Genomic DNA, 24803 nt, shown 5'->3' with positions numbered 1-24803 from the left:
GATTTGATTCTATCGTTCCAATCTGATATACAGTTTCTAACTCATAATTGCAAGGCCAACTACGTTGTAGATATAGATCTATTGAAGTATTTGTAAAGCAATGTTTGAACATTGGGTCATGTCGGGGAGCTCGTTTCTCAGTGTTGTTATCATCAGTCATCTGACACTAAGTGACAGGCTGCGGTTGTTAGTTAGCAGTCCAGCTAAGTCCAATTTGTGCATTATGATGTAGTCCTTTTTAGGTTTTTGTTTTCCAGTAGAATATTATATTAGAAATCCCTACTATATGTGAAGTGCACTGGTGATGAACATAGTAATGTAAGTAAACGTTTATCTGTGTTAAGTTACTAACGTTAGCTACATGGGCTGCAGTGCCAGCTCACGCATTTTTTCTCTTAATTCATTTCAGTGTAGCTAATTCTACGTTAACAACAATAGGGAGAAGAGCGCTCGGCGGAAATGGAGTCTCGAGAGAAAGCAAGACCAAGATGGGTGTCAGGAGTGGGGCAGCAGTATTATCACAAGGAGACGTATACTTGGAAAACGGAGGAGGAATGGAGGGAAAAAGAGAGGGCTTGTGTCGGATAAAAATTGTGGGAAAGGGGAGATGGTGGTTACGTCCCATCCTTTCAGGGTGATGGCATGATGTAGGAATAAATACATTTAATTAGTGGAGTAGGGTGGTGTTCATTTAATTTTATATCATTTTGAAATTAGTGAGTGTAGTGTTAGATGGTAGGGTATTTATTTAGTACATTTGTATTTTTCAAGCATAGTATAATGGAGTTGTACTCCAGTCTAGTAGGTGGCGGTAATGAAACAAATTGGATGTCAACCGCTGTTAAACCTCAGAAGAAGTAAACAACAATATGTCTGGACCAAATGGAGATCCTAACATCTCAACTGATGATGGCATCACCGACAATGAAGATGAATTCAGGTAATACTGGTATGTTTCAGATGTCATCACAGAAGCATCATCTCTGTGGCTGTGATTTAAGAGATATAGTGTGCGTTTTTTTTGTTTAACTATCCTTGTGGGTACCAGAAGTCCTCACATGGATAGTAAAACAAGGAACATTCTGACAAGTGGGTACATTTCGCCGGTCCCCATGAGGAAAAATGCTATTTTAGGTTAAGGGTTGGGGAACATAGGATTTAGAAAGGGAATAAATGTTTTGGTCCCCACAAGGATAATAAAACAAAACTGTGTGTGTTGTCATTCACAGCTGTGTACATACGCCAATAGGGCGTCTGTATTTGTCTGTTAGGAATTGCACATCTTTGCTGTCCTCATATCACTCTCTTTTGGCAGAGTATGTAGCCATCAACACTGCTGGATCAGATCAACTCCTGCCTGGAGGAACGCAACGACTCACTGAATGACCAACTACATGAACTGTTGGAATCTAACTGGCAGGCCTGGCAGGAGTTCAGCTGAGCACCGCTACACCCCCAGGAGAGGATCAACAGTCCCCGGGCAAGGATTCTCCAGCCTCTGAAAGGGAGAAGGGCGAAGAGGATAAAGCTGGACTACTTAACATTCCACCTACCAATATGAGCATCTTTCCTTTTCTCAAGTGTTCATGTGGTAACACTTAAGAGTGATATTATTTTCTCTGTCCCTTTCATGTAGCACTTATGAACCCTCCACTAAACTATATAGTTTTAATCGATACACAGCTGTTGAACTTTTAAGATGGTTCCTGCTTAGTTAAGTAAAAGAGCCAAAAGCTGAGTACATTCTGTGTTGAAGTGACTGGTTTATGCCACCATCACCACTTACGATGTATACCAATGTTTCAGCTTAGCTGTCCGTATAGTCCTCAATTGCCCCCATGATTAGTACTTATTTATCCATGTGCTTGGTGTGGGGTGTAAAGCATGCAGAATACACTGTGATTCATGTAATAACTGGGGTGTATTCATTTTGCCGAATTGGTTTGTTCCAAAATGTTTTGCAACGAAAACAAGTTTCTATTGCACAAATTCAGGTAGGTCCCTCCCTGTTTCATTTGCTATGTTTGGCTCTAAGGTGGTAAACAGTTTCTATTGTAAGATGTAATGAACACAGGTGGCAAAGCAGCTAAGTTAACCTCTATGGGGTAATACTACAAATCATATTTGAGCTTTGATTGGTCAATATTTTTCTGTGACATGCAAGAGAATGTGTTTGTTTCAGTTTTTCCTTGTCAGATTTAAAACAGTATATTGAATGTGTTACTGTTAATTATCTGAGTGTGACATCTTGAATCACTAACGTCAAGAACTAGCTCTTTAAAACAATGCGATATTCAATAATCACAGGGAGGCAATTGTCAAATTTTATTATAAATTAAAATGACCCCAATACAGAAAACATCCCAAAATACATGAAACTTCCAGCTGCTAGAAAACACTCTTGTTCATCGGTTTGTCATTTGTAGAATAAAAATACATTAAGAAACATACAGCTGTTTGAAATGTCACATAAATGACCCTTTCTGTCATGCTCTGGTCCTGTATAATATTTCAGTGGGACACAAACCAGAGACAAGACAAATGAGCTTGCTTTCATCAAAGCCAATATGGGTTTGTTTACACAGTTAGCCCAATTGATCTAATTGGTATTTTGACTAAGAACATCTCAGAAAAAAACATCTGAAAATTGGGCTGCCTGTGTAAACAGTCTATGCATCTGCTCTTCCGCTGTACAAGTGAACTAATAACAACTGCCCATTCACTGAAAGCATCAGTATCATCTGGGAGAGACTTATTCCTTACATGTTCCTTGAAAAAAAATAGTGGCTGTGATTGGGGACTCTTAACTGGAGTGCTACATTACTTGATTCGGTCTTATGTAGTTCTGTCTATAACTTATGAACAATTATCCTATATTCAGGTGTCCTCTCACCAAGAGGCCAGTGACAAATGGTTATCCACGTCTCGTCAATTAAATAGATCACAATCTGGTGAATCATTCAATTTCTTCTGTTGGTGTACTTCAAAATCAGAACTGCTGGTTCTCAGCTTCTGAAACTTTTAGACTGCTACACATTTATTACCACTAGGGAAAATACACTTCCTTCTCTGTGTCTGAAGCCAAGAGATTTTCCTGAGCAGTTAGATTACCCCGCTGAGGTCTCATGATTATGAAAAACTCCAAGTCATATAAAATTGATTAATTTCATTATTGTTGATATTAATGTTACTAATTTGTAAGGTGACAACTCTGCCATGCAATGTTTGTACAGACAATTCTACTTAATGACTATGGCTGCATTTGGACATCCAGCCCAATTCTGGTCTTTTGACCAATCAGATCAGCTTTGAAAAAAGATGCGATTGGTCCATATAGAGGAAACAATATCAGAATTGGGCTGCCCGTCTATACGCAGTCCAGTGTACTGGAGCTAACAAGATATGCGTGAGAAAAAAATAAACAACTTTTACACTAATTGGCTATCAATGGGGAAAAGACACTTCATTCTTCGTGCCCAAAGCAAAGAGTTTCCTGACCAGTTAGGCTATGTTTGAACATCCAATTCTGATTTCCCCCCACTAAATTGGTATTGTGACTAACCACAGATTTATTTTCATATCAGATATTTTTCAGAGCTGATTGGTTTAAAGACCAATTAGACCGTGTCGAGACTTGACAGTTCATGTGACGTCTGTATTCTGATCATGGAATTCCAAACACGTCCACATTGTGTCACAGGATTCCCCTTTTCTTCAAACGCTGGAACAGGCTAAATCTGACAACTTGATGGCAGTAGCTAGTTAGCCAGCAAGAAACGCTAAAAGGGATTGCAAACAGGTTATAACTCCAAACAAAAAAATAGTTTTTCCAAATAAGCTGGTGGGCTAACATTTATGAAGCCAGCAAACACATTCCTCACACTAGGAACGCATTTTGTCCAGTTAATCAACATTTAATGAAAAAAGGTGTCTCTTGCTGCCAAAACATACATTTTCTGGAGATTTGTGGGCGGAGTGGTGACATTGCCCACTGTATTCACTTTTGGTAACCTGATTGCAAAAAGACAGAAATCCACACAATGAGTCTGACCAGCACCTGAGGCAGTCAGCCAGATCTAAACAATTCCAACCACAATGCGACTTTTGTTCATCTAGACCTGTCGTTTCAATGCATCTTCATATTCTCATAACAGAATTTGCATGCGATTGTCAATTGTGGACACGGCCTTAGTGAAAAAAGATCCGTATTGGGCTGCCTGACTAAACACAGCCTGTTTCGCCAAGTCAGGTCTCATTGTTATGAAAAGCTCCAAGTCCATCCATACCACTTCAATATTGTTGATAACCTTGATATTAAAGTTACCAATGTGAACAGTCACAACTGTCATGCAATGTCACTTGTACAGACACTTAAACAAAAAAATGACTCTTACTAGTCCAGTGTACAAGGTGTGTGAGAAAAAAAAGTACCAACTCAATGTTTAAAAAAGGATGGAAAACCAGCACAAAACTACAACTCTTTTACAATGTCATGTTTGTGATGCGTAAGCTTGTTAATGCAACATTGCTTTCAGTTCAGGAATTTTAAAAATATTAACATTAAAATGGGGTGACAGGGTTTGGAAATCCCTCATTGTATTAGCTGGCAATAGGTAGGCCTAATGCCTCCAACTGTGAGGGGGGGAAAAAAAGAGTGTGCACTGAACTTCACATAAAACTGGTTGTCTCTTGAGAACAAACTCTGGCAAAGAGGCTCCATTCTAGGCCAATGTGTTCTCCCTATTCTAGCCACATCTAAAATGATCGTTTTATGGTCTCAGGAGTTGTCAAGTTCTGTTAGACGAGACAACTGTTATAATAGAACATTATGAGTTAAGAACAGCCATATTCAAAGCTCACTAAAACCATGCTCTGCTTCCTAACATTGCAGGAACATCTATAATTTAGTCTGGTCAAAACCATGAGCTTATCGCACAGCCTTTTGGAGGTTCAGGTGCAAATTGGGAGCGAAACCAGTGGGATGTAGGCAGTTTCAGCAATCAAGGGGTTAAAGAGCTAAACAAGTCAATTCAAAATGCATTTAGCAGTATAGTGAGGGGAAATCAGCAGCTCAAGGTGTATCTGAGATAAATAGACCAAGCAGGTAAGACTTTCCCCCTTTCAAACCCCCCTCTAACCAATCCCCTCACCTGCTAACATCCAAAGAAATCTCCAGAACAGTTCAGAGAATGTGTAAAAAATGTCAAGGACAATAGCACTTCAACAAAGCTAGGATCAAATCAAGGTTCATAGTTACTCGACATTCAAACAGTACCATTTACTTTTTAAATTCCCACCCCCATCACAAATATTTTCAGATAAGTCGCCTGCTATGATTCACTCGGTTCCTGGACTAAAACACCACTCCCTTCCTAAACCTGGCAACAATGTGTTGAGTTAGACATTTAGCTAACTAGAACGACATGTATAAACTAAAAACAGACCTTTTCATTTGACCCTTTCCACACTGACAGCAACACACACATCCACAATTTGTTTCCGCATAATTCTCTTCAGTCAGGTTCCACTGAATGCACATTAGTCATTTCTATCTAGTTGTGTTATTAAAAAAATGAAACACCTAAACACCTACAAATATAGGTTAGAGGATCACCGGTTTTGAGTTGCCAGGTCTATTGAGCTAATGTACCCTGTCCTAGGGTAGCGATTGTACTGGATATTATTTCTTTCTTCCGCTCCCACTCTCCACCCCCCTCTCTTTCTCCTGCTTTCTCTTCCTCAACGTCTACGTGTTGTCCTCCCGGACTTCCTTTTGGATGGGCCCTTTGCTTTCCCTTTGCCCGTCTTCTCTTCTGGAGCAGACGCCTTTGCCTCTTCTTCTTCTTCTTCTCCTGTGACTGGGGCTGACTTTTCCTCAACTGCCACTGGCTCTTTCTCTGCCTCTCCCATGACTGGCTCCTCCTCTGCGACTGGCGCTGGCTCCTCCTCTGCGACTGGCGCTGGCTCCTCCTCTGCGACTGGCGCTGGCTCCTCCTCTGCGACTGGCGCTGGCTCCTCCTCTGCGACTGGCGCTGGCTCCTCCTCTGCGACTGGCGCTGGCTCCTCCTCTGCGACTGGCGCTAGTTCTGGGCTTGGCTCTTCCTCTGTGACTGGTGCTTGTTCTGGGGTTGGCTCTTCCTCTTTGTCCTCAGGGTTTACTGGGCTCTGATTCTCCGGGGAGGCTTGAGCCGGAGTCCCCACAGAGCTGCTGGTGGTGGTGGTGGTGAGGTCCTTCAGGGATGAAGCTGAGGGAGTGTTGTTCTGGGGTTCAGGGCAGGGTCTGGAGGGCCTCAGTCTGGTGATGGAGATGGTGGGCTGCAGTAAGGCAGGGCTGCTGAGGAGCTCTGAAGGCAGGCTGTTTGAATCTGAGACAGTGTGGTTACTATCACACTCTGAATCGCCATCCGTACCGTCTATGGGAGTAGGTTCCACTGTCCCATCCTTCTGGCTACGCAAGGCCCTGTACTTCTGTAGGGGAGAGAAGGCAAAAAACACATAGGACATAAAGGAGAGGACTACAACAGACAGGCAAACCTGTTAATTTGATGTGTGGTGTCTTAATTCATACACAACCATACACAAGAAATGTGATTATACAACCAACCTTGAGGTTCTCAAAGTGTTTGAGTGACTTGCAGTGCAAGTGGCGGGCTGAGGACTCAAAATGGTAGAACTGCTGGCAGAGTCTACAGAGGAACCCAGCCACAGGAACCACAAAGCTAGAACCTGGGAGACAGGCAGAGAGAGGTAAGTCAATGACAACAGAATCACACATGACAAAACCATAATGTGCAATATATAGCTAAATATATAACATGTACTAATGACTGATTCTGAATGGCTTTCATTTGACTATGGCAAGTCAGTGAGTCTTGTGTAATGACTCAGACAGTGCGTGTCCTTGTGTGGTGTGTCACTCACCGTACACCGTGTCAGGGTCAAACTCCTCCTCTTCATCTACATCCTCTAGTAGCGCCACCTCCATCTGGGTTGGCCAGACGTCCTGCCACACCAAATACACACATTACCAAATAGATCCATTACCAACAACGATATACAGACGCTTCAGGAAGATCATATGTCTAACATTTCTCCAATATTGATGCTGGGGGGAAAAAGCGCATGGGAGAAAGAGCAAGAGCTGGAAAAGAGACGTGGTGTGACTAGGAAAACAGACATCAAAACTCTAACCAGAGATCATTGTTTTCAAATACTGTAAAAATAAAAGTGTTGTCTTGAAGACCAAGTTCATTTGCTTTGACTAGTGTTCCATTTGTACATGTGCATTTGCGGGGCACATCAAAAAATAAACAGAATTCCCTTTCCCCTCCATGCCTCACTCGTGTTCCTATTAGGCTACTTTGCAAACTGCTAGTGCCATTTACAATTAATTAGTCTAGGATATAAACCCCCTAAACATACAGGTTCCACAATGGCAATATGCAAAAACATTTTTTAATTGTTTTTTCCAAAGAGCATATTGTCATCGGCTTCATTAAGTCTAGGCCTACTCACCAAACAGATGCAGTGACTGATTCATCCCCTTGCACAGTTCAATGTGGATTTTTTTTAAATTCCAAAGAACCGGCATAATAAACTGTCACATGTCGGTAGGGCAATATCGGAAAGACAGATTTTGGTTCGTAAACCAGAAAAGAAAATTCAACACACCAAACTGAGCCCCGAATCTTAAATCGCAGTAGCTTGTTTTCTTGACTGAATATACGAGGCAATTTAGCAATTGGGATTCTCTATCTGTAATGGTTATACTGTAAAAATAAAAGTGTTGTCTTGAAGACCAAGTGGCGAATCGCATCTCTGCATGTCTGGCAGACATATCAGTGTGGATGACGGATCACCACCTCAAGCTGAACCTCGGCAAGACGGAGCTGCTCTTCCTCCCGGGGAAGGACTGCCCGTTCCATGATCTCGCCATCACGGTTGACAACTCCATTGTGTCCTCCTCCCAGAGCGCTAAGAACCTTGGCGTGATCCTGGACAACACCCTGTCGTTCTCAACTAACATCAAGGCAGTGGCCCGTTCCTGTAGGTTCATGCTCTACAACATCCGCAGAGTACGACCCTGCCTCACACAGGAAGCGGCGCAGGTCCTAATCCAGGCACTTGTCATCTCCCGTCTGGATTACTGCAACTCGCTGTTGGCTGGGCTCCCTGCCTGTGCCATTAAACCCCTACAACTCATCCAGAACGCCGCAGCCCGTCTGGTGTTCAACCTTCCCAAGTTCTCTCACGTCACCCCGCTCCTCCGCTCTCTCCACTGGCTTCCAGTTGAAGCTCGCATCCGCTACAAGACCATGGTGCTTGCCTACGGAGCTGTGAGGGGAACGGCACCGCAGTACCTCCAGGCTCTGATCAGGCCCTACACCCAAACAAGGGCACTGCGTTCATCCACCTCTGGCCTGCTCGCCTCCCTACCACTGAGGAAGTACAGTTCCCGCTCAGCCCAGTCAAAACTGTTCGCTGCTCTGGCCCCCCAATGGTGGAACAAACTCCCTCACGACGCCAGGACAGCGGAGTCAATCACCACCTTCCGGAGACACCTGAAACCCCACCTCTTTAAGGAATACCTAGGATAGGATAAAGTAATCCTTCTCACCCCCCCCCTTAAATGATTTAGATGCACTATTGTAAAGTGGCTGTTCCACTGGATGTCATAAGGTGAATTCACCAATTTGTAAGTCGCTCTGGATAAGAGCGTCTGCAAAATGACTTAAATGTAAATGTTATGATAAATTAGGCATTGTTGTGCACTGTTGGGATACAGATAAATGCACACATTTATCCCAGCGTGGGACCTTATGTTCTAAAAAATATACACTACCGTTCAAAAGTTTGGGGTCATTTAGAAATGTCCTTGGTTTTTAAAGAAAAACACATTGTGTCCATTTTGCAGGTACTATTTAATGAAGCTGCCAGTTGAGGACTTGTGAGGCGTTTGTTTCTCAAACTAAACACTAATGTACTTGTTCTCTTGCACACCGGGGCCTCCCATTCTGATTAGAGCCAGTTTGCTCTGGTCTATTAAGGGAGTAGTACGAGATCTTTAGTTTTTTTTGGCAATTTCTCACATGAAATAGTCTTCATTTCTCAGAACAAGAATAGACTGACGAATTTCAGAAGAAAGTGCTTTATTTCTGGACATTTTGAGCCTGTAATCCAACCCACAATTGCTGATGCTCCAGATACTCAACTAGTCTAAATAAGGCCAGTTTTATTGCTTCTTTAATTAGCACAAGTTTTCAGCTGTGCTAACATAATTGCAAAATTGTTTTCTAATGATCAATTAGCCATTGGAACACAGGAGTGATGGTTGCTGATAAATGGGCCTCTGTACACCTATGTAGATATTCCCCCCCCCCAAAAAAAATTCTAAGCGACCGCAAACTTTTGAACGGTAGTGTATATATTTTCCATTCCAAAAAATAATGTGAGTACTATAACAGTAAAAAAAATAATAATAGTCCAATGCCCATCCACATGTGTGAAAAGGCGTGTACACGCATATGCCTTACCTTCCCATCGGAGCTGCCTTCGCCGCCATCTTCCATTTCCTCTTCGTCCCCCTCTTCCTCCTCACATGCCTCCTCCTCCTCCTCCCCGTCTCCATCGTCTACAAAGCAGCCTTGTGCATCCATGGCAACCAGTTCAGCCAAGGCCTTTGGCCCCCCCTCCTCCCGAAGCTGTAGTGAGAGGAGCACAGAACATTGAATAAGGAGGGAATGGTTTGACACGGGTTAGGGCCCAATTGGCACCCTATTATTCCCTATTTAGTGCACTACTTTCGACTAGGGACCATAGGGCTCTGGTCAAAAGTAGTGCATACTGTACGTAGGAAATAAGGGGCCACTAGGGACTCCAAAAATGTAATACATTTATTGGATTTCCAAGCTGCCGAGGCAGAGTACACACACACACACACCTCGTCAACTCTCTGCTTGTGCCCCTGGGACTGCATGTGCTCCAGGAACAGGAGTGGGCTCCTGAAGTGCCTCTTGCAGACGGTACAGGAAGGATTGGAGGTGCGGCTGGCCAGCTTGTGCTCCCTGGTCCTGCGGTGCACCAAGACTGTGCTGGTGTAGTGGATTTTGCAGGTAGCACACCAAAGCTGCGGGCCGGGTTTCTTCTCTCTGTGTTACACACACGCAGCTACATGAGTGGAAAGTTAAGTTCCTCTGCGTACACATCACAGACAAACTGAAACGATCCACCCACGTCAACCCCAGGAGGCCGAAAAAAAGTGGCTTGTCACCTAAAACTTTTCGCACAATTGAGAGCATCCTGTCGGGCTGAATCAATACGGCAACTACACCGCCCACAACCGCAGGGCTCTCCAGAGGGGAGCACAATGCATCACCGGGGGCGAACTACCTGCCCTCCAGGACACCGACCGCACCCAATGCCACAGGATGGCCCAAAAAAAATCATCAAGGACAACAACTACCCGAGCCACAGCCTGTTCACCCCGCTATCATCCAGAAGGCGAGGTCAGTACAGGTGCATCAAAGCTGGGACCGAGAGACTGAAAAACAGCTTCTATCTCAAGGCCATCAGACTGTTAAACAGCCATCACTAACACTGCTACCAACATACAGACTCAAATCATTGGCCACTTTAATAAATGAATCACTAGTCACTTTAATAATGCCACTTCCTTATTTCATCCCTTTGATGTGTGTATTAGGTAGTTGTGGAATTTTTATATGACTTGTTGAAACTTTAATGGGTTACAGAGTTAATGTATTGAGCTGTATCTAAAGATATCTTCTTTAGTTATTTACACATGTAATTGTATTAGAATTCGTGTGTTGGAGATTGAGAGAACGACATACATATTTCTGTTGTATTGGATTACGCTATTGACTGCAAGTTCCAGAATGCCTTGCGCCAGGAAATAGAGAGCGAACGCCCAGTTATGTACAACTGATTATCCCGACTTTCACTAGCAAATTTCTTTTATTGTTTTATAGAATCTAAAAGTTGTTAAATGTAACGTGAACAAGTAGTATTACTAAAAGAAGCTTTAATTCCAAACCCGACGTCCTGAGTCATTACTTTGAAGACAGTTATTCTAGATTGATATCGCTGCACTGCCGGAACTAGAAGCACAAGCATTTCGCTTCACTAGCAATAACATCTGCAAACCATGTGTATGTGACCAATAAAATGTGATTTGACGGCCATCTGGGTCATATTCACAAAGACAAACTATAGCATAACTTTTTTTCAACGGAAAACAAGTGTTTCTTATTGGACAATTTTAGGCAGACCCTTGCTGTTTCAGTCAGTTGTTTAATTCGGTACCTATCGCTTAACTATTGAGTCTTACTTAAATCCCATTTACCTGTCACCAACGTGCACTAGTACTGACCCGTCCTTGAAGGAGGAGCTGTCTCCGCAGCCTCCCTGCAGCGAGTCCTGAACACGGGGCATCAGGGTGACCAGACAGGCGCTGGACATGTGTTGGATCTCCATCATCCTCTGCTGGTGGCCCAGGCCGTTCATGTGGCTCTGGAAGTCCTAATGAGGTTGAGAGAGGGATACAGCGAGATGTGAAGAGAGGGACACAGAGATATGACACAGAGGGATTCCTGTCTCACTCGCCTCGGGCTGACAGCTCAACCATGTGGCAGCTAATGAACTTGACTAACAGGGTCGCTTAAGGGTCAAGCTGAGTGCTTGCCTTGGACCATTCAAACATTCCACTCTACACCCTCAGGGGGTACTCTACCTGCTGGTTGTGACAGGCCAGAGTGCAGATGTAGCAATAGAACTTGTTGGCAGCATCACCCCCCTCCTTGCCCTCTTCCTGCCCCCTTTCCAATGCCCCTGGGGCAGCCTTGCCCTCTGCCATGTCCTCCAGGCCTGGAGTGAATGCCTGGCTCTCACCACTCAGCTGCTCAGAGGCTGGCATGGCCGACACTCCACTCTGAACCTGCTCATACACAAGGACCCTCAGATCAGGTCATCTCACTTTCTGTGAGCAAAAATAAGTGCCCTGCTACCCATCTGAACTAGCATTACAATCACGGTTTAGGCTTCAGTAAAGCCCTCTGTAACAAGTAAAACTCACCTCGGCTGCTCTGCTCTCCTCCATTGCCTCTGCAGTCACTGGTTCAGCTATGCTCCCACCCTCCTCCAGAATGACACAGTCTGTTATTGGAAAAAAACAGGTGAGAACCAGTCCTACCAAGCCAAAAGGTGAAAGGTCAGTGCTTAAGCCACAGAGATATACCGATCTATGGTGTTCTGTAGATATGGCTGTAGCTCTGTGGGAGTAAGAGGCTTGGAATGGCTGCAGGAATGGTACACTATAGACAATAGTATGTGGACACCCCTTCAAATGAGTGGATTCGGCTATTTCAGCCACACCCATTGCTGACAGGTCTATAAAATTGAGCATACAGCCATGCAACCTCAATAGACAAACCTTGGCAGAAGAACGGCCCGTATGAAAGAGCTCATTGACTTTCAACGTCATAGGATGCCACCTTCCCAACAAGTCAGTTTGTCAAATGTCTACCCTGCTAGAGCTGCCCCGGTCAACTGTAAGTGCTGTTATTGTGAGTTGGAAACGTCTAGGAGCAACACCAGCTCAACCGTGAAGTGGTAGGCCACACAAGCTCACAGAACAGGACCACCAAGTGCCGAAGTGAGTGGCTTACAAAAATTGTCTGTCCGAGGCCTCCCAAGTGGCCTTAGTTAGTTTATGTCTCAGTTGTTGAATCTTGTTATGTTCATACAAATATTTACACATGATAAGTTTGCTGAAAATAAAAAGCAGTTCCCAGTGAGAGGACGTTTCTTTTTTTGTTTGTTGCTGAGTTTACTTTTGGTCATGTAGTGTATGAGAACACAAACCTCCAGGCTGGCAGTCAACCGGTGGGCTTTGATACTCTGCTGCACTCATGACCCCGTCTGTCTCAGAAGGCTGCTCCACAGTCTCCTCTAACCTGGGACAGAGAAGGATGGAGAAATAAAGGATACACTACTAGCTGCTACCCTCCAAGGACTCATCACAGCATATTGATATTCTAATCTGAAGATATATATAAGCAAAACAAGAAAGAGGCTTGACACCCACCAGCTCAGATTGTTCTTAAATAGTTTCTGTAGTTAGAAACAGGCAAGACTAGCATTCCTTTACTTTCAACATTACTTTGTTGAAATATAACTTCATATCTGAGAAATCTACTGCACCCAAATTGACCATTTTCATTTTTAGGATTCATATAATCACTAAATATAGTACATAACCTCAGATTCTAAAAATAAATTGAATAAAATAAATCCAGTAATCCCAAAAACAATTGTCAAAAGCCACCAACAGACCCCCACACCCAACGAGTGTACAGTATCAGTTTTCTATGTTTGACAATTAGTATGATGCTGCAGCGTGGAGTATTGTTTCTTCATCCTATGCAATGTATTCGCAGTGAATTGTGATGTGCGCGCACCCCCTCCCCGTTCAGAGAGTTAGGTTTCTGTCCCAACCTACATTCTGATATTACCAGGTTCTGACCACTAAATGGTGCTGTTCCTGCTATTAAGTGAAATAAAAATGTGTTAGATTCCCCTAATGTAAAGGGATAGTTCACCCAAATTACATTATTTCCCTTACCTGTAAGCAGTCTATTGACAAGGTATGATGGCAAACAATGCTTTGGTTGTTTGCCACTGTTTCAAATACATATATTTTATTTTTTAGCATTTGTGGCACAAATCCAAAGCAAGTCAATGGTACCTATATTAGAATTTTCCTGCTTCATGTTAAAATCATCCTAAAGTACCCCCAAAATTGATTGTGTAAATCAATGACGCTACTTATAGATGATTTGGATATGAAGTGCGAAAATGCTAATATTAGGTATTGGATTTGTGAGACATACTCAAAACAAAGTTGAAACAATGGCCAGGTAAACAAAACTAAAGCATGGGTTGCTAAATCGTCACAACATAGCCGGCAATGCCATCATCCTCTTTTACCACTTCAACAAATCTTTCCCAAACATTACTTTTCTGGCCCTCCCTTCTCTTTATGGTGAACTCTCCATTTTGCAGCTTTTCTTTTAATGAATTAAACTCTAACATGGTCCTTTTTGCCTCCGTGGATCGATGTTAACCGTTTCTGCCCGTTCCCAAAAGCATTAGGCGATTGGCATGTAGGCTATTTAGCGCGCGTACAGTTAGGCCCTAAGTTTATAGGCTTACTTACACATTAAATACTAGATAGCCTAAAATAATGAAAGAAAAACAGCAATGTAGGCTATAGATATACATTTCACAAAAATGATAAATCCATAAATGTAAGGTATTGTTTTCTTTATTCAACATGCCCACCACCTACATGCCCTTCATCCACACAATATCAAATAACCCGAAACCCGCCCAGTTATGAGTTAACCCATGCATCACCAGCGTGGAGGGTCCGTGGGTGGCTTGTGGTACTATCAATTAGCTTAATTTCTCAGATATCAAATTATAATCGCAACAATATGTCGTTGTAGGAATGCTAATCTAATCGGTTTCTAATTACAGAAACAATTTCAAAACATTTTGATGGTGGGTGTCATGGCTTGCTGAAATAAAATGCAAAGACCCACGAGGAATGCATTTATTCAAACTCAAAACAGTACTACTTACACCTCTGTCCTCTGCTTCTTCAATGCCGGCTCCTCAGGCTCCGGTTGAACTGAAGGCTGTGCCTGTCCATCTGGCCCTCCCACTCCTCCATCTGCAGGAAGAGGGAGACAGGGCTGTCATGTGCTACTGTACCAACCACAGAATTACTGGTTTCACACCCATTCAAAAACAGAGAAGAAGAAATAGGAAAAGAGGAAGCAACCCCCCCCCCCCCCAAAACACACAAAAAAAAACGTTTTTTCATGCTTCTGAGATCTCACAAGCTGCAAATAAAAACCTTAACAAATGATAACACGAGATTGCAACACCAGTTAGCAGTGAGTGTTCAGGTACGGTCCTACCTTTCAGAGCCTTATCATTGGTTTCCCCTGCTGTCCTGCTGGCTGCAGGTCGGCTAAATGTGCTCCCCAAGGCTCTCTGCTCATTTTCCCTCTTCCGATCCGGCTGCCGTGACCCATAGTCCTACATGAACAGGATGAGGCATTTGATCAACAATTCAACTGCTCTCTCAGCAATCAACGTGTGCAACAGGTATAGAGGACTCAAATGTTAAAGATTATAATATTGACCAATTCAGTATTTCCATAAGCAATTATCATCAAGTCTCCTCATAGTTTTGCCCCACAGTATCAAAACAATCTTAGCCAACAACTGAGTAAAACACAAAACTGTTAGCTTGTCAAACAGAAAGCTCAGTGCCTGTAATTATCCATAGTTAAATAGAGGTTTGATTACGTTGTTGTTGTTGTAGTAGCGGGAGTGGGGGTGGTAGTGTCGGGCAGGGAAGCCCATGTGGGGGTTCTTGATGGACATGCCCATGGGTACAGGGCCCATGAGAGAGGACCGGGCCCCTGCAGCAAAGAACTGGGTGAACTGCTGCCCACTCACCGCTGCAAAGCCCTGCATGCTACCTGGAGTGCCAGAGACAGGAGAGATAAAGGTAGGAAGAAAGTGTGGGAGGAGATGAGCATGAGGAGAAAAAAATTATTGGTGGAAAAACTTTCAGCACTGGTGTAAAGTATTTAAGTTAAAATACCTTAATTAGTACTTTAAAGTATCTGTACTTTACCATTTATATTTTTGACAAGTTTTACTTCACTACATCCCTAAAGAAAATAATGCACTTTTTACTCCAACATTGTCCATGACACCTAAAAGTACTTGTTACATTTGGACAGGAAAATGGTCCAAGACACACACTTATCAAGAGAACATCTTTGTCATCTGATGTGGCAGACTCACTCAACACAAATGCTTTGTTTGTAAATACAAAAACAAGACAATTGTGCTGTCTGGTTTGCTTAATATAAGAAATATGATACTTAAGTACATTTTACGGATTGAATTTAAAAATGGATACTTAAGTATATTCAAAAACAAATACTTTTAGACTTACTCAAGTAGTATTTTATACTAGGTGACTTTCACTTGAGTCATTTTCTATTACGGTATCTTTACTTTAACTCAAGTATGACTATTGGGTACTTTTCCCACCACTTTTTCCAGCAGTAGGGTAGTGCCAGAGTTTCTATCAGGTGGTCTTCGGAACTACAAGGCGTTCTACAGTCAAAGTGATAACAGTTCAGAGAAACTGACAGCTTTTTCACGTACGCACCAGCTGTAGATAAAATTATGTACTACAGTACCGATTTAAAAAAAAAAAAACATTTTTAAATCTGTCGTTTTCTGACATTCTGAAATGTACTCACCTTGCATCTGCTGCATCATTATAGCCCCTTGTAACATTGGGTTGGGGGCCATGATGGAGGCCCGAGTGGCCATGTTGACCACACGGGGAGGTGGAGGAGCAGGGCCTGGTACAGCCATGGCCCTGGTCATAACAGAGGGAATAGGCATTACTAAGCAGTATTTATATACTTAACAAAAATATTTAAAAAACATGCAACAATTTCAATGATTTTACTGAGTTAGTTCATATAAAGGATATCAGTCATTTTAAATAAATTCATTAGGCCCTAATCTATGGATTTTACACAACTGGGCCAGCCAATCAGAATGATTCTCCCCCCCACAAAAAGGCTTTATTAGACAGAAATTCTCCTCAGTTTCATCAGCAGTCCGGGTGGCTGATGTTAGACGATCTTGCGGTTGTGAGGCAGGTTGGACATACTGCCAAATTCTCAAAAAAGTTGTGGCAGCTTGTGGTAGAGAAATTTACTTTCAAGTTTCTTGCAACAGCTCGTGGACATTCTTGCACTCAGCATGCCAATTGCATGCTCCCTTAAAACTTGAGACATCTGTAGCATTGTGTTGTGTGACAAAACTGCACATTTGAGGGGCCTTTTGTCCCCAGTTTAATCAGCTTCTTGATATGCCACACATGTCAGGTGGATGTATTATCTTGGTAAAGGAGAAATGCTCACTAACAGGGATGTAAACACATTGCACAAAATGAGAGAAATAAGATTTTTGTGCATATGGAACATTTCTGGGATCTTTTATTTCAGCTCATGAAACATGGGACCAACACTTTACATGTTGCGTTTATATTTGTTCAGTATATTTACACACAATACAGCCTAAGTCAAACAATTGGCCACGTTCATTTCGATAACAAATACTATTTAAACATTAAATGTGGAGTGCGTTCAGCAGGACAGAACAGTTTCCAAAGTGTATTCCACAGAATCTATACTGTTCTGAATGACCATGGGTATATTCATTTAGACAAAGACAGTAGCAAACAATAGCAAAATGTTTTGCAATGGAAACATTTTACAACAAAAACATGAGTTTCTATTGGATACAATCAGGTAGGCCCCCCCCCCGTTTTGTTCTCTTTACCTCTGTTGGCTTCAAGTTGTTTCCTAGTGAATAAGCCCCGAGTTGAAGAAGGTTGTGATTATGGGGGAGTGCTGCACAGGTTTTTGCAAATGGTCACACCATAACCACGACACTTAGCTAAGACATGTTTTCTTCCAGAAACGCAAAAACAGTCTTGCAAACCGTTACAGAACGTAGAGAAATGTTTAATTACCTGAACGCACCCCTGGAAAATTCAACCAAGATAAACATCACACCACCTGCCTGATATATCAGCAACCAGTGGTGTAGCGGAGGGTATACACCTTTTTTCTTTCTTTCAGTGAGCATTGCGTATACTCACTTCTAAGACGGACCCCCATTAGTCGACTGGTAGATTGTTTTAGTAGAGCAGTAGCAAATATATTTTTTTCCATGGTACAGTTGACACCGGTCTAACTCGCGCCAATCTCAGTAAACTAATACATTGCAGAGGCCGCGTGGATGACACAGTCCAAGGGGAGTGTGGCTAAGATGCACGTCTCTCTCCAGAACGTGCTCTCCCGCCAATTTGTTCAGTCATTGCTTCATAACTTCATCGTGTGAATTGTTTGTGTATATCAAATCCCCATTACATGTATAACTAGTAGTACATTTAAATGTTAATTCCTCATCTACAATGTTCGTTTAGACTAACTTCTGATAACGCATTCAATAAATTATTCCAGTCTTACCTTTCACAGTGGACACATTGTTTGCAGAGCTCACAACCTATGATACACTTATGAGAAACAAGTTTTGGTTTATTTAATTCCATTTATGAGTTGTCAATTTAGTCATGGTCTTGTTTGGAGAGCTACTGTCAATGTTGAGAAAGGACTACGCTTAGAAGTAGGCCTTTAGGCTACCTGGCCTGAATGCAAATGCAGACATATAAATGTGGTTTACGCCATATCAATTATGCAGTACAATACAAAAATCATGTACAAAGTAGCCTACACAATCGCAAATATATTTCACCCTTGCCGCACACACCTAGTTTCAGAGGAATATCAGGCAACATTTCCCGCAAGAGAGCTTAACTGGTTGTCGCATTGAGCAGCTCACAGATTTGAACAACATCGGTAGGGTAGGAAAGATGTTTCAACTTATGATAATACCAGTAAATGCTAACTAAGGCAACAATGGGTATGCAATGCATTGAAAAACATTTGGTCCAAAGTCAGTTGAATCTTTGCGATGTGCAACTCAGCCATCATGCTCTGTTTGAATATACTTTTATTTGTTTACCTTTATTTAACTAGGCATGTCAGTTAAGAACAAATTCTTATTTCCAATGACCCCCTAGGCACAGTGGGTCAGCTGCCTTATTCAGGGGCAGAAGGACCGATTTTCATCTTATCAGCTCAGGGATTCGATCTTGCAAACTTACAGTTACTAGTCCACCGCTCTAACCACTAGGCTACCTGCCACCCCTAAAGGCTCTGCAGATAAAAACTTCCTTATTAAAAATGTTCACTGCAAAGTAGGCCTTCCTGGCAGAATTTCATGATGATTTTTGAAAACGCTGCCACTACATTGGAGCCTACAGTACAGAAACGCCACTAGCCAAAAGGTCTCTTGCTCGGTGCACAATTGAATTAAAAGCAACTACACCCTCACCCATTTTGTTTCTTCCCCAGACCTAAAATGTGTTATCCTGGTGTGCAGTGGTGATTTTAGCATTTAAAAAAAAAAATTAAACCAGGCAAGTCAGTTAAGAACAAATTCTTATTTTCAATGATGGCCTAGGAACAGTGGGTTAACTGCCTGTTCGGGGGCAGAACAACAGATTTGTACCTTGTCAGCTCGGGGGTTTGAACTTGCAATCTTCCGGTTACTAGTCCAACACTCTAACCACTAGGCTACCCTTCCGCCCCTTGATGGGGCAAACTGAAAAGAAGCATGCCAGCAAAGCCAACAACACATTAATTGCACCATAACAGTGACAAACCATACCCACATTAAGCTGTCCCAAAAGCAAAGTCCCAACATCTTACCACTGCTACACCTAGCTATCAGCCTTGTCTGGCAGCAAAACAGTTCATTCAGTCTCATTTCCTGCCTTAGAAAAAAAACACAGCTGATATTGCTGACTTGCTTAAAGAATTGTGGCTTCTACTGACAATTGAGATGCACAAACTATGGCATAAGTGGACGACGAACAGATAGGAGGCGATCTGTAATTTTGACTAAGACATTAATGAGCAAGCTGTGATGGACGTAGTCAGTATACAGTGGCTTGTGAAAGTATTCATCCCTCTTAGCATTTTTCCTATTTTGTTGCCTTACAACCTGGAATTAAAATGTATTTATTTTTTGGGGGGGTTGTATCATTTGATTTACACAACATGTTAAATATTTTTAATTGTGAAACAAACAAGAAATAAGACAAAAAAACAGAAAACTTGCATAACTAGCGTGCATAACTATTCATCCCCCCCCAAAGTCAATACTTTGTAGAGCCACCTTTGCAGCAATTACAGCTGCAAGTCTCTTGGGGCATGTCTCTATAAAGCTTAGCACATCTAGCCACTGGGACTTTTGCCCATTCAAGGCAGCTTCTTCAAGTTGGATGGGTTCCACTGGTGTACAGCAATCTTTAAGTAATACTACAGATTCTCAATTGGATTGAGGTCTGGGCTTTGACTTGGCCATTCCAAGACAGTCAAATGTTTCCCCTTAAACCACTTGTGTGCTGCTTTAGCAGTATGCTTAGGATCATTGTCCTGCTGGAAGGTGAACCTCTGTCCCAGTCTCAAATCTCTGAAAGACAAACAGGTTTCCCTCAAGAATTTCCCTGTATTTAGTGCCATCCATCATTCCTTCAATTCTGACCAGTTTCCCAGTCCCTGCCAATGAAGAACATCCCCACAGCATGATGCTGCCACCACCATGCGTCACTGTGGGGATGGTGTTCTCGGGGTGATGAGAGGTGTTGGGTTTGCGCTAGAAATAGCGTTTTCCTTGAAGCCCAAAAAGCTCAAATTTAGTCTCATCTGACCAGAGTACCTTCTTCCATATGTTTGGGGAGTCTCCCACATGCCTTTTGGTGAACTCCAAACGTGTCTGCTTATTTTTTTCTTTAAACAATGGCTTTTTTTCTGGCCACTCTTCTGTAAAGCCCAGCTCTATGGAGTGTATAGCTAAAAGCGGTCCTATGGACAGATACTCTAATCTTCACTGTGGAGCTTTGCAGCTCCTTCAGGGTTATCTTTGGTCTCTTTGTTGCCTCTCTGATTAATGCCCTCCTTGCCTGGTCCGTGAGTTTTGTTGGGCGGCCCGCTCTTGGCAAGTTTGTTGTGGTGAAATATTCTTTCCATTTTTGAATAATGGTGCTTTGTGGGATGTTCAAATTTTCAGATATTTTTTCATAACCCAACCCTGATCTGTAATTCTCCACAACTTTGTCCCTGACCTGTTTGGAGAGCTCATTGGTCTTCATAGTGCCGCTTGCTTGGTATTATGTCTTGCTTTAGTGGTGTTGCAGACTCTGGGGCCTTTCAGAACAGGTGAATATATATACTGAGATCATGTGACAGATCAAGTGCTTATGTGACTTCTGAAGGTAATTGGTGGCACCAGATGTTATTTAGGGGCTTCATAGCAAAGGGGGTGAATACATATGCACCCACCACTTGTCAGTTTGTTTGTGGCATTTTTTAAACAACTTTTTCCCCCTTCCATTTCACCAATTTGGACTATTGTGTGTAAAAACAATTGTTTAATTACAGGCTGTAATGCAACAAAATAGGAAAAATGCCAGGGGGGGTGAATACTTATGTAAGGCACTGTAACTATTTGTCCAGCACTATTGAAATGTACAGCGACAGAATTCAGAACATCGGTCGTTCTGACAGTATTCTCCCTGAACACCAAGTCAGAACTGTAGGATAAATAAAGGGGGCACATAAGCAGACAATTAAAGCTATTACAATAATCGATGACTACATTTCTCTAAAACAGGCTACATGGTGCACCACCAAGATTGAACAATAGGCAAAATTATGATGGGAAAAGTGACCAAATTATTAGGGTGAGACACATGGGGTACTAACAGCTTACTACAAAACATACACTTAGTATTACTTTCTTAGCTACAAACAGTACATATCTCCCTGGCATTTTACATTATTTATGCAGCAGCATACAAGACATTTTCGGACTCACCATGTTGTGCTGTGCTCACTTGAACAGGAAGGTGGCATGGCGGTCCTTCGTGGGCAAATTTTGTCATCAAAGTTAGGCACTCTCGGGATTTATGGTGTTTCCAAGACAACTGGGAACTCGGGAAAAAAACAAGGTTGAATCATGATAATGTCAATCGTCTTTAGGTCGGAGCTCTAGAAAGAGGCCCAAGTTCCCGACTTGAAATTCCGAGTTGGATGACCATTTTTCAGAGTTCCCAGTTGTCTTGAACTCACTGAAGTAAGATTTCCCAGTTGAGGTGTTTTGAGCACAGCAGAAGTCATGCTGGAGGGACAGCATGGCCAATGTGAATGTTTATACTTTTAAGCTGGGAAAAGATACCCTTAAACACAGACTTGGGACCACACACCCACTCCACTAAATAGCTTTGAGATGCTTGCAGTTAGCCACTGATTCCTTCCAAACCTCTCAATGTTGAATTTGCGATTTCCAACTTGTTGTAGCTTCTCCAGGCACCACTGTCAAACTGCTGCTAGCAAATCACACTTACATTTAAGGGTCTGTTCGTAAATTCACTACCCCCAATTTCAAACACTCGTCAGTGTACCAGAGCACAGAATAACTGATTAATTTACGTGCAACACCCGTTGACTATGACTGGTATGAGTAAACTTCGGCAAAAAAAATAAATAATAATTGCCAGAAGCACAGTTATTAACATGAAAACAGCCTAACCAACTCTGCTAGGGTGAGTAAAATGGTCAAAGTTCTCTCATTTGTGTCTGGAGGTAGCTAGCAAGCTAGCCAATGTTAGCCGGTTAGAGTGCTGGGTCAGTAACCGAAAGGTTGTTGGATTGAATCCCCGAGCTGACAAGGTAAAAATCTGTAGTTCTGCCCCTGAGCAAGGCAGTTAATCCACTGTTTCCCAGGCAAGGAAGATGTGGATGGTGATTAAGACAGCCCACCGCAACTCTCTGATTCAGAGGGGTTGGGTTAAATGCGGAAGACATTTCAGTTGAAGGCATTCAGTTGTACAACTGACTAGGTAACCCCTTTCCTGTTAGCTTGGGTGCTTGACTGCCGTTGTGAGGTAAGAACGCTCGGATCAACCCTTCTCCTTTGGAAGGCCAAGAGGTTCTAATCGTCATACTAGGTACACGTCTTAACACTTGAAAAAAAACACGTGAGAAATTTGAATTACAAGTGTCAAATGTCATTTTTTGTACACATGATTTTTTCCCACCTGTCCAGTGTGTTTACAGATGATTTGAAAGCTTGTTATGGGCATTTTTACACGCATTCATTGCACCTGTTCAGTGTGCATTTACAGGTGATTAGAATGTTTGAATACCGTACCTTCAGACGCATGTAATTATGCCACAGCACACGTTCTGAATGCCTATGTAGTAACGGGTACATTTCGTTGTAGCCCCTCCCAACCCAATTTCCGGGAGTTTGACTTTAAGCCCATTGTGATGAATCGCTTACTTGGGGAGGGAGGGAGATGTTTCTAAATATGGGTCAAATTGTTAACAATAGTAAATTACATTATAAAACATTTTAATTCAGCCTTTGTGGTTTGGAAAGTATAGTGACTATTGCTTTAATTTATTAATCAAACAAACGGGGTTTGGAAAAGTAGATACTTGTCACAAAACAATCCCATCTGGTGGATGGAACCTGTCATAATTATTACTCATTTTTTTATTATTTTATACTTAGGAAAAATTATGGATAGCTAATTCAAATGAAAAAAAAACGTGCTTTTTTTCAATACATAAAAATAAACCAAAAAATAATAATGTGACGTTAGCTACAAAATAAGCTGTTTTCGAACAGGTGTAATTAACGCGTGTAAAATGTGCCCATAACAAGTGTTCTGATCATCTGTAGAGAGACATCAACTGTAAATGCACACCATACCAAGTGTTCAAATCACCTGTAAACCCACACTGAACAGGCGAAAAAAAATAGTGTACAAAAAAATGACATTTGACACATGAAAAAAAATCAAGTGAAAAATGATAATTATAAGTGTTAAAACGTGTTCCGGGTAAATTTATTAGAATCTCTTGGCCTTCCATATTCTCCCCGGCCAGAACGTCCAGTGCGCGCTAAACGCTCCTAGAACGAAACGTTCCTAATTAATTTACGACCCGGAGCGCACTCTGATAGCGGTGGCAATTTCCTTAGTAGGCCTGCTGATCCACGACCTCGAGTTCACATTTCTTACCGTCCTCCTTGGTGGTGATGATGATGATGCCTGGGTGCATGGTGCGATGGAGGCGGTTGTGGTGGCGCAGGCGGCGGCGGGGGCTGCTGGAACAGTTGCTGAAGCTGCCGCAGGTGACGGTGAAACTGTTGCTGTTGTTGTTGTTGCTGCTGCTGCTGATGGTGGTGGTGTGGGTTAAACATTCCGGCGTTGTGTTGTTGGTGTTTAATGCTAAACTGCGTGTGTCCGTGCTTGTTTGCAGAAAAGCCTGTTGACGACACCTTCTCGGGTCAGGATCTTGATCAAGGAAAAACAAAGCGTTTGATAATAATCTGATCCACAATAAACCTCTAATCCAGCTAACGTTTTCATACTGAGTATACAGTACATTGCTACGTTTGTTAGCAACGACGCTATGGATGAAATAGCTAGCTATGTGTTTTTTGTAGCATGTGGTTTCTAGCTAACATTAGCTAGCCAGCAATAGCAAAACTAGTCAATGTCCACCCTCTCCGGATAACATAACTAGCCATCTATCTAGCCTAGCAATTGGGCCTAGGATTAGCTAGTTATTTTTTTGGCTAACAAGCAGTTTAGCTAGTTGAGATAACATTCGGAATAATCAATGGTAGTTACATTTCAATTACACGGTGTATTACCATTATTTGTATCATATTAACGTTACCTACTTTTTAACGGAATGAATTATTTTAGAAGGGCAAGTTAGCGACGGTCTGCCTCCTGTTGAAAGTTAGCAGCGATTGTTCCGTTGAGACTGCGCACTTGGTACCGGTGTTTTACTGGGATGCGCACTCTGATTGTCGTTAATAGGCGTGTGTCGCCCTCTTTCACTGAGGAGGCTGAAGTACAGATGACGTCGTTTAACCAATTCAGCACCATGGACAGATCAACACTGCCTTCCAAAACAAAGCCTACCAAACATAATCAACATTGGCATAACACAATATGATATAGCTAG

General features: G+C 42.4%; 1 protein-coding gene and 1 long non-coding RNA gene across 6 annotated transcripts; one reads left to right on the top strand and one right to left on the bottom strand.

The window, feature by feature from the left end:
- The first annotated feature begins 160 nt into the window (after positions 1–160).
- LOC135517976 (uncharacterized) lies at positions 161–3302 on the top strand. Of its 2 annotated transcripts, none has more exons than XR_010452096.1 (3): positions 161–318; positions 439–940; positions 1316–3302. It is a non-coding gene; the product is annotated as an uncharacterized LOC135517976 (long non-coding RNA). The 2 variants fall into 2 exon arrangements; XR_010452095.1 differs by having other exon boundaries at positions 410–940.
- LOC135517974 (cip1-interacting zinc finger protein-like) lies at positions 2311–24621 on the bottom strand. Of its 4 annotated transcripts, none has more exons than XM_064942752.1 (15): positions 24514–24621; positions 23846–24121; positions 16371–16492; positions 15397–15572; positions 15003–15123; positions 14662–14752; positions 12880–12971; positions 12092–12171; positions 11750–11953; positions 11363–11538; positions 9941–10148; positions 9534–9701; positions 6922–7003; positions 6605–6726; positions 2311–6468 (listed from the first exon to the last, which is right to left on the bottom strand). In XM_064942752.1, the coding sequence occupies exons 2-15, from the start codon at positions 24025–24027 to the stop codon at positions 5740–5742; spliced, it is 2553 nt and encodes an 850-aa protein (XP_064798824.1). In that variant the 5' UTR covers positions 24028–24121; positions 24514–24621; the 3' UTR covers positions 2311–5739. The 4 variants fall into 4 exon arrangements, with proteins under 4 accessions (XP_064798824.1, XP_064798826.1, XP_064798825.1 ...); XM_064942754.1 differs by having other exon boundaries at positions 11390–11538; XM_064942753.1 differs by having other exon boundaries at positions 23846–24105; positions 24514–24613.
- Positions 24622–24803: the final 182 nt, after the last annotated feature.

The sequence above is a fragment of the Oncorhynchus masou genome, chromosome 28 (genome assembly GCF_036934945.1).
Source record: "Oncorhynchus masou masou isolate Uvic2021 chromosome 28, UVic_Omas_1.1, whole genome shotgun sequence".
Lineage (NCBI taxonomy): Eukaryota > Metazoa > Chordata > Actinopteri > Salmoniformes > Salmonidae > Oncorhynchus > Oncorhynchus masou.
The sequence above is the reverse complement of the archived record's forward strand: the minus strand, read 5'-3'. Positions and strand labels throughout refer to the sequence as shown.

Coding starts and splice junctions, on each gene's coding strand:
- LOC135517974 (XM_064942752.1), bottom strand. CDS start 24,027: ATGTTTAACCCACACCACCACCATCAGCAGCAGCAGCAACAACAACAA. Junction 16,493..23,845: donor CATCACCACCAAGGAGGACG/GTAAGAAATGTG, acceptor TGTTATGACCAG/GGCCATGGCTGTACCAGGCC. Junction 14,753..15,002: donor CAATGATAAGGCTCTGAAAG/GTAGGACCGTAC, acceptor CTCTTCCTGCAG/ATGGAGGAGTGGGAGGGCCA.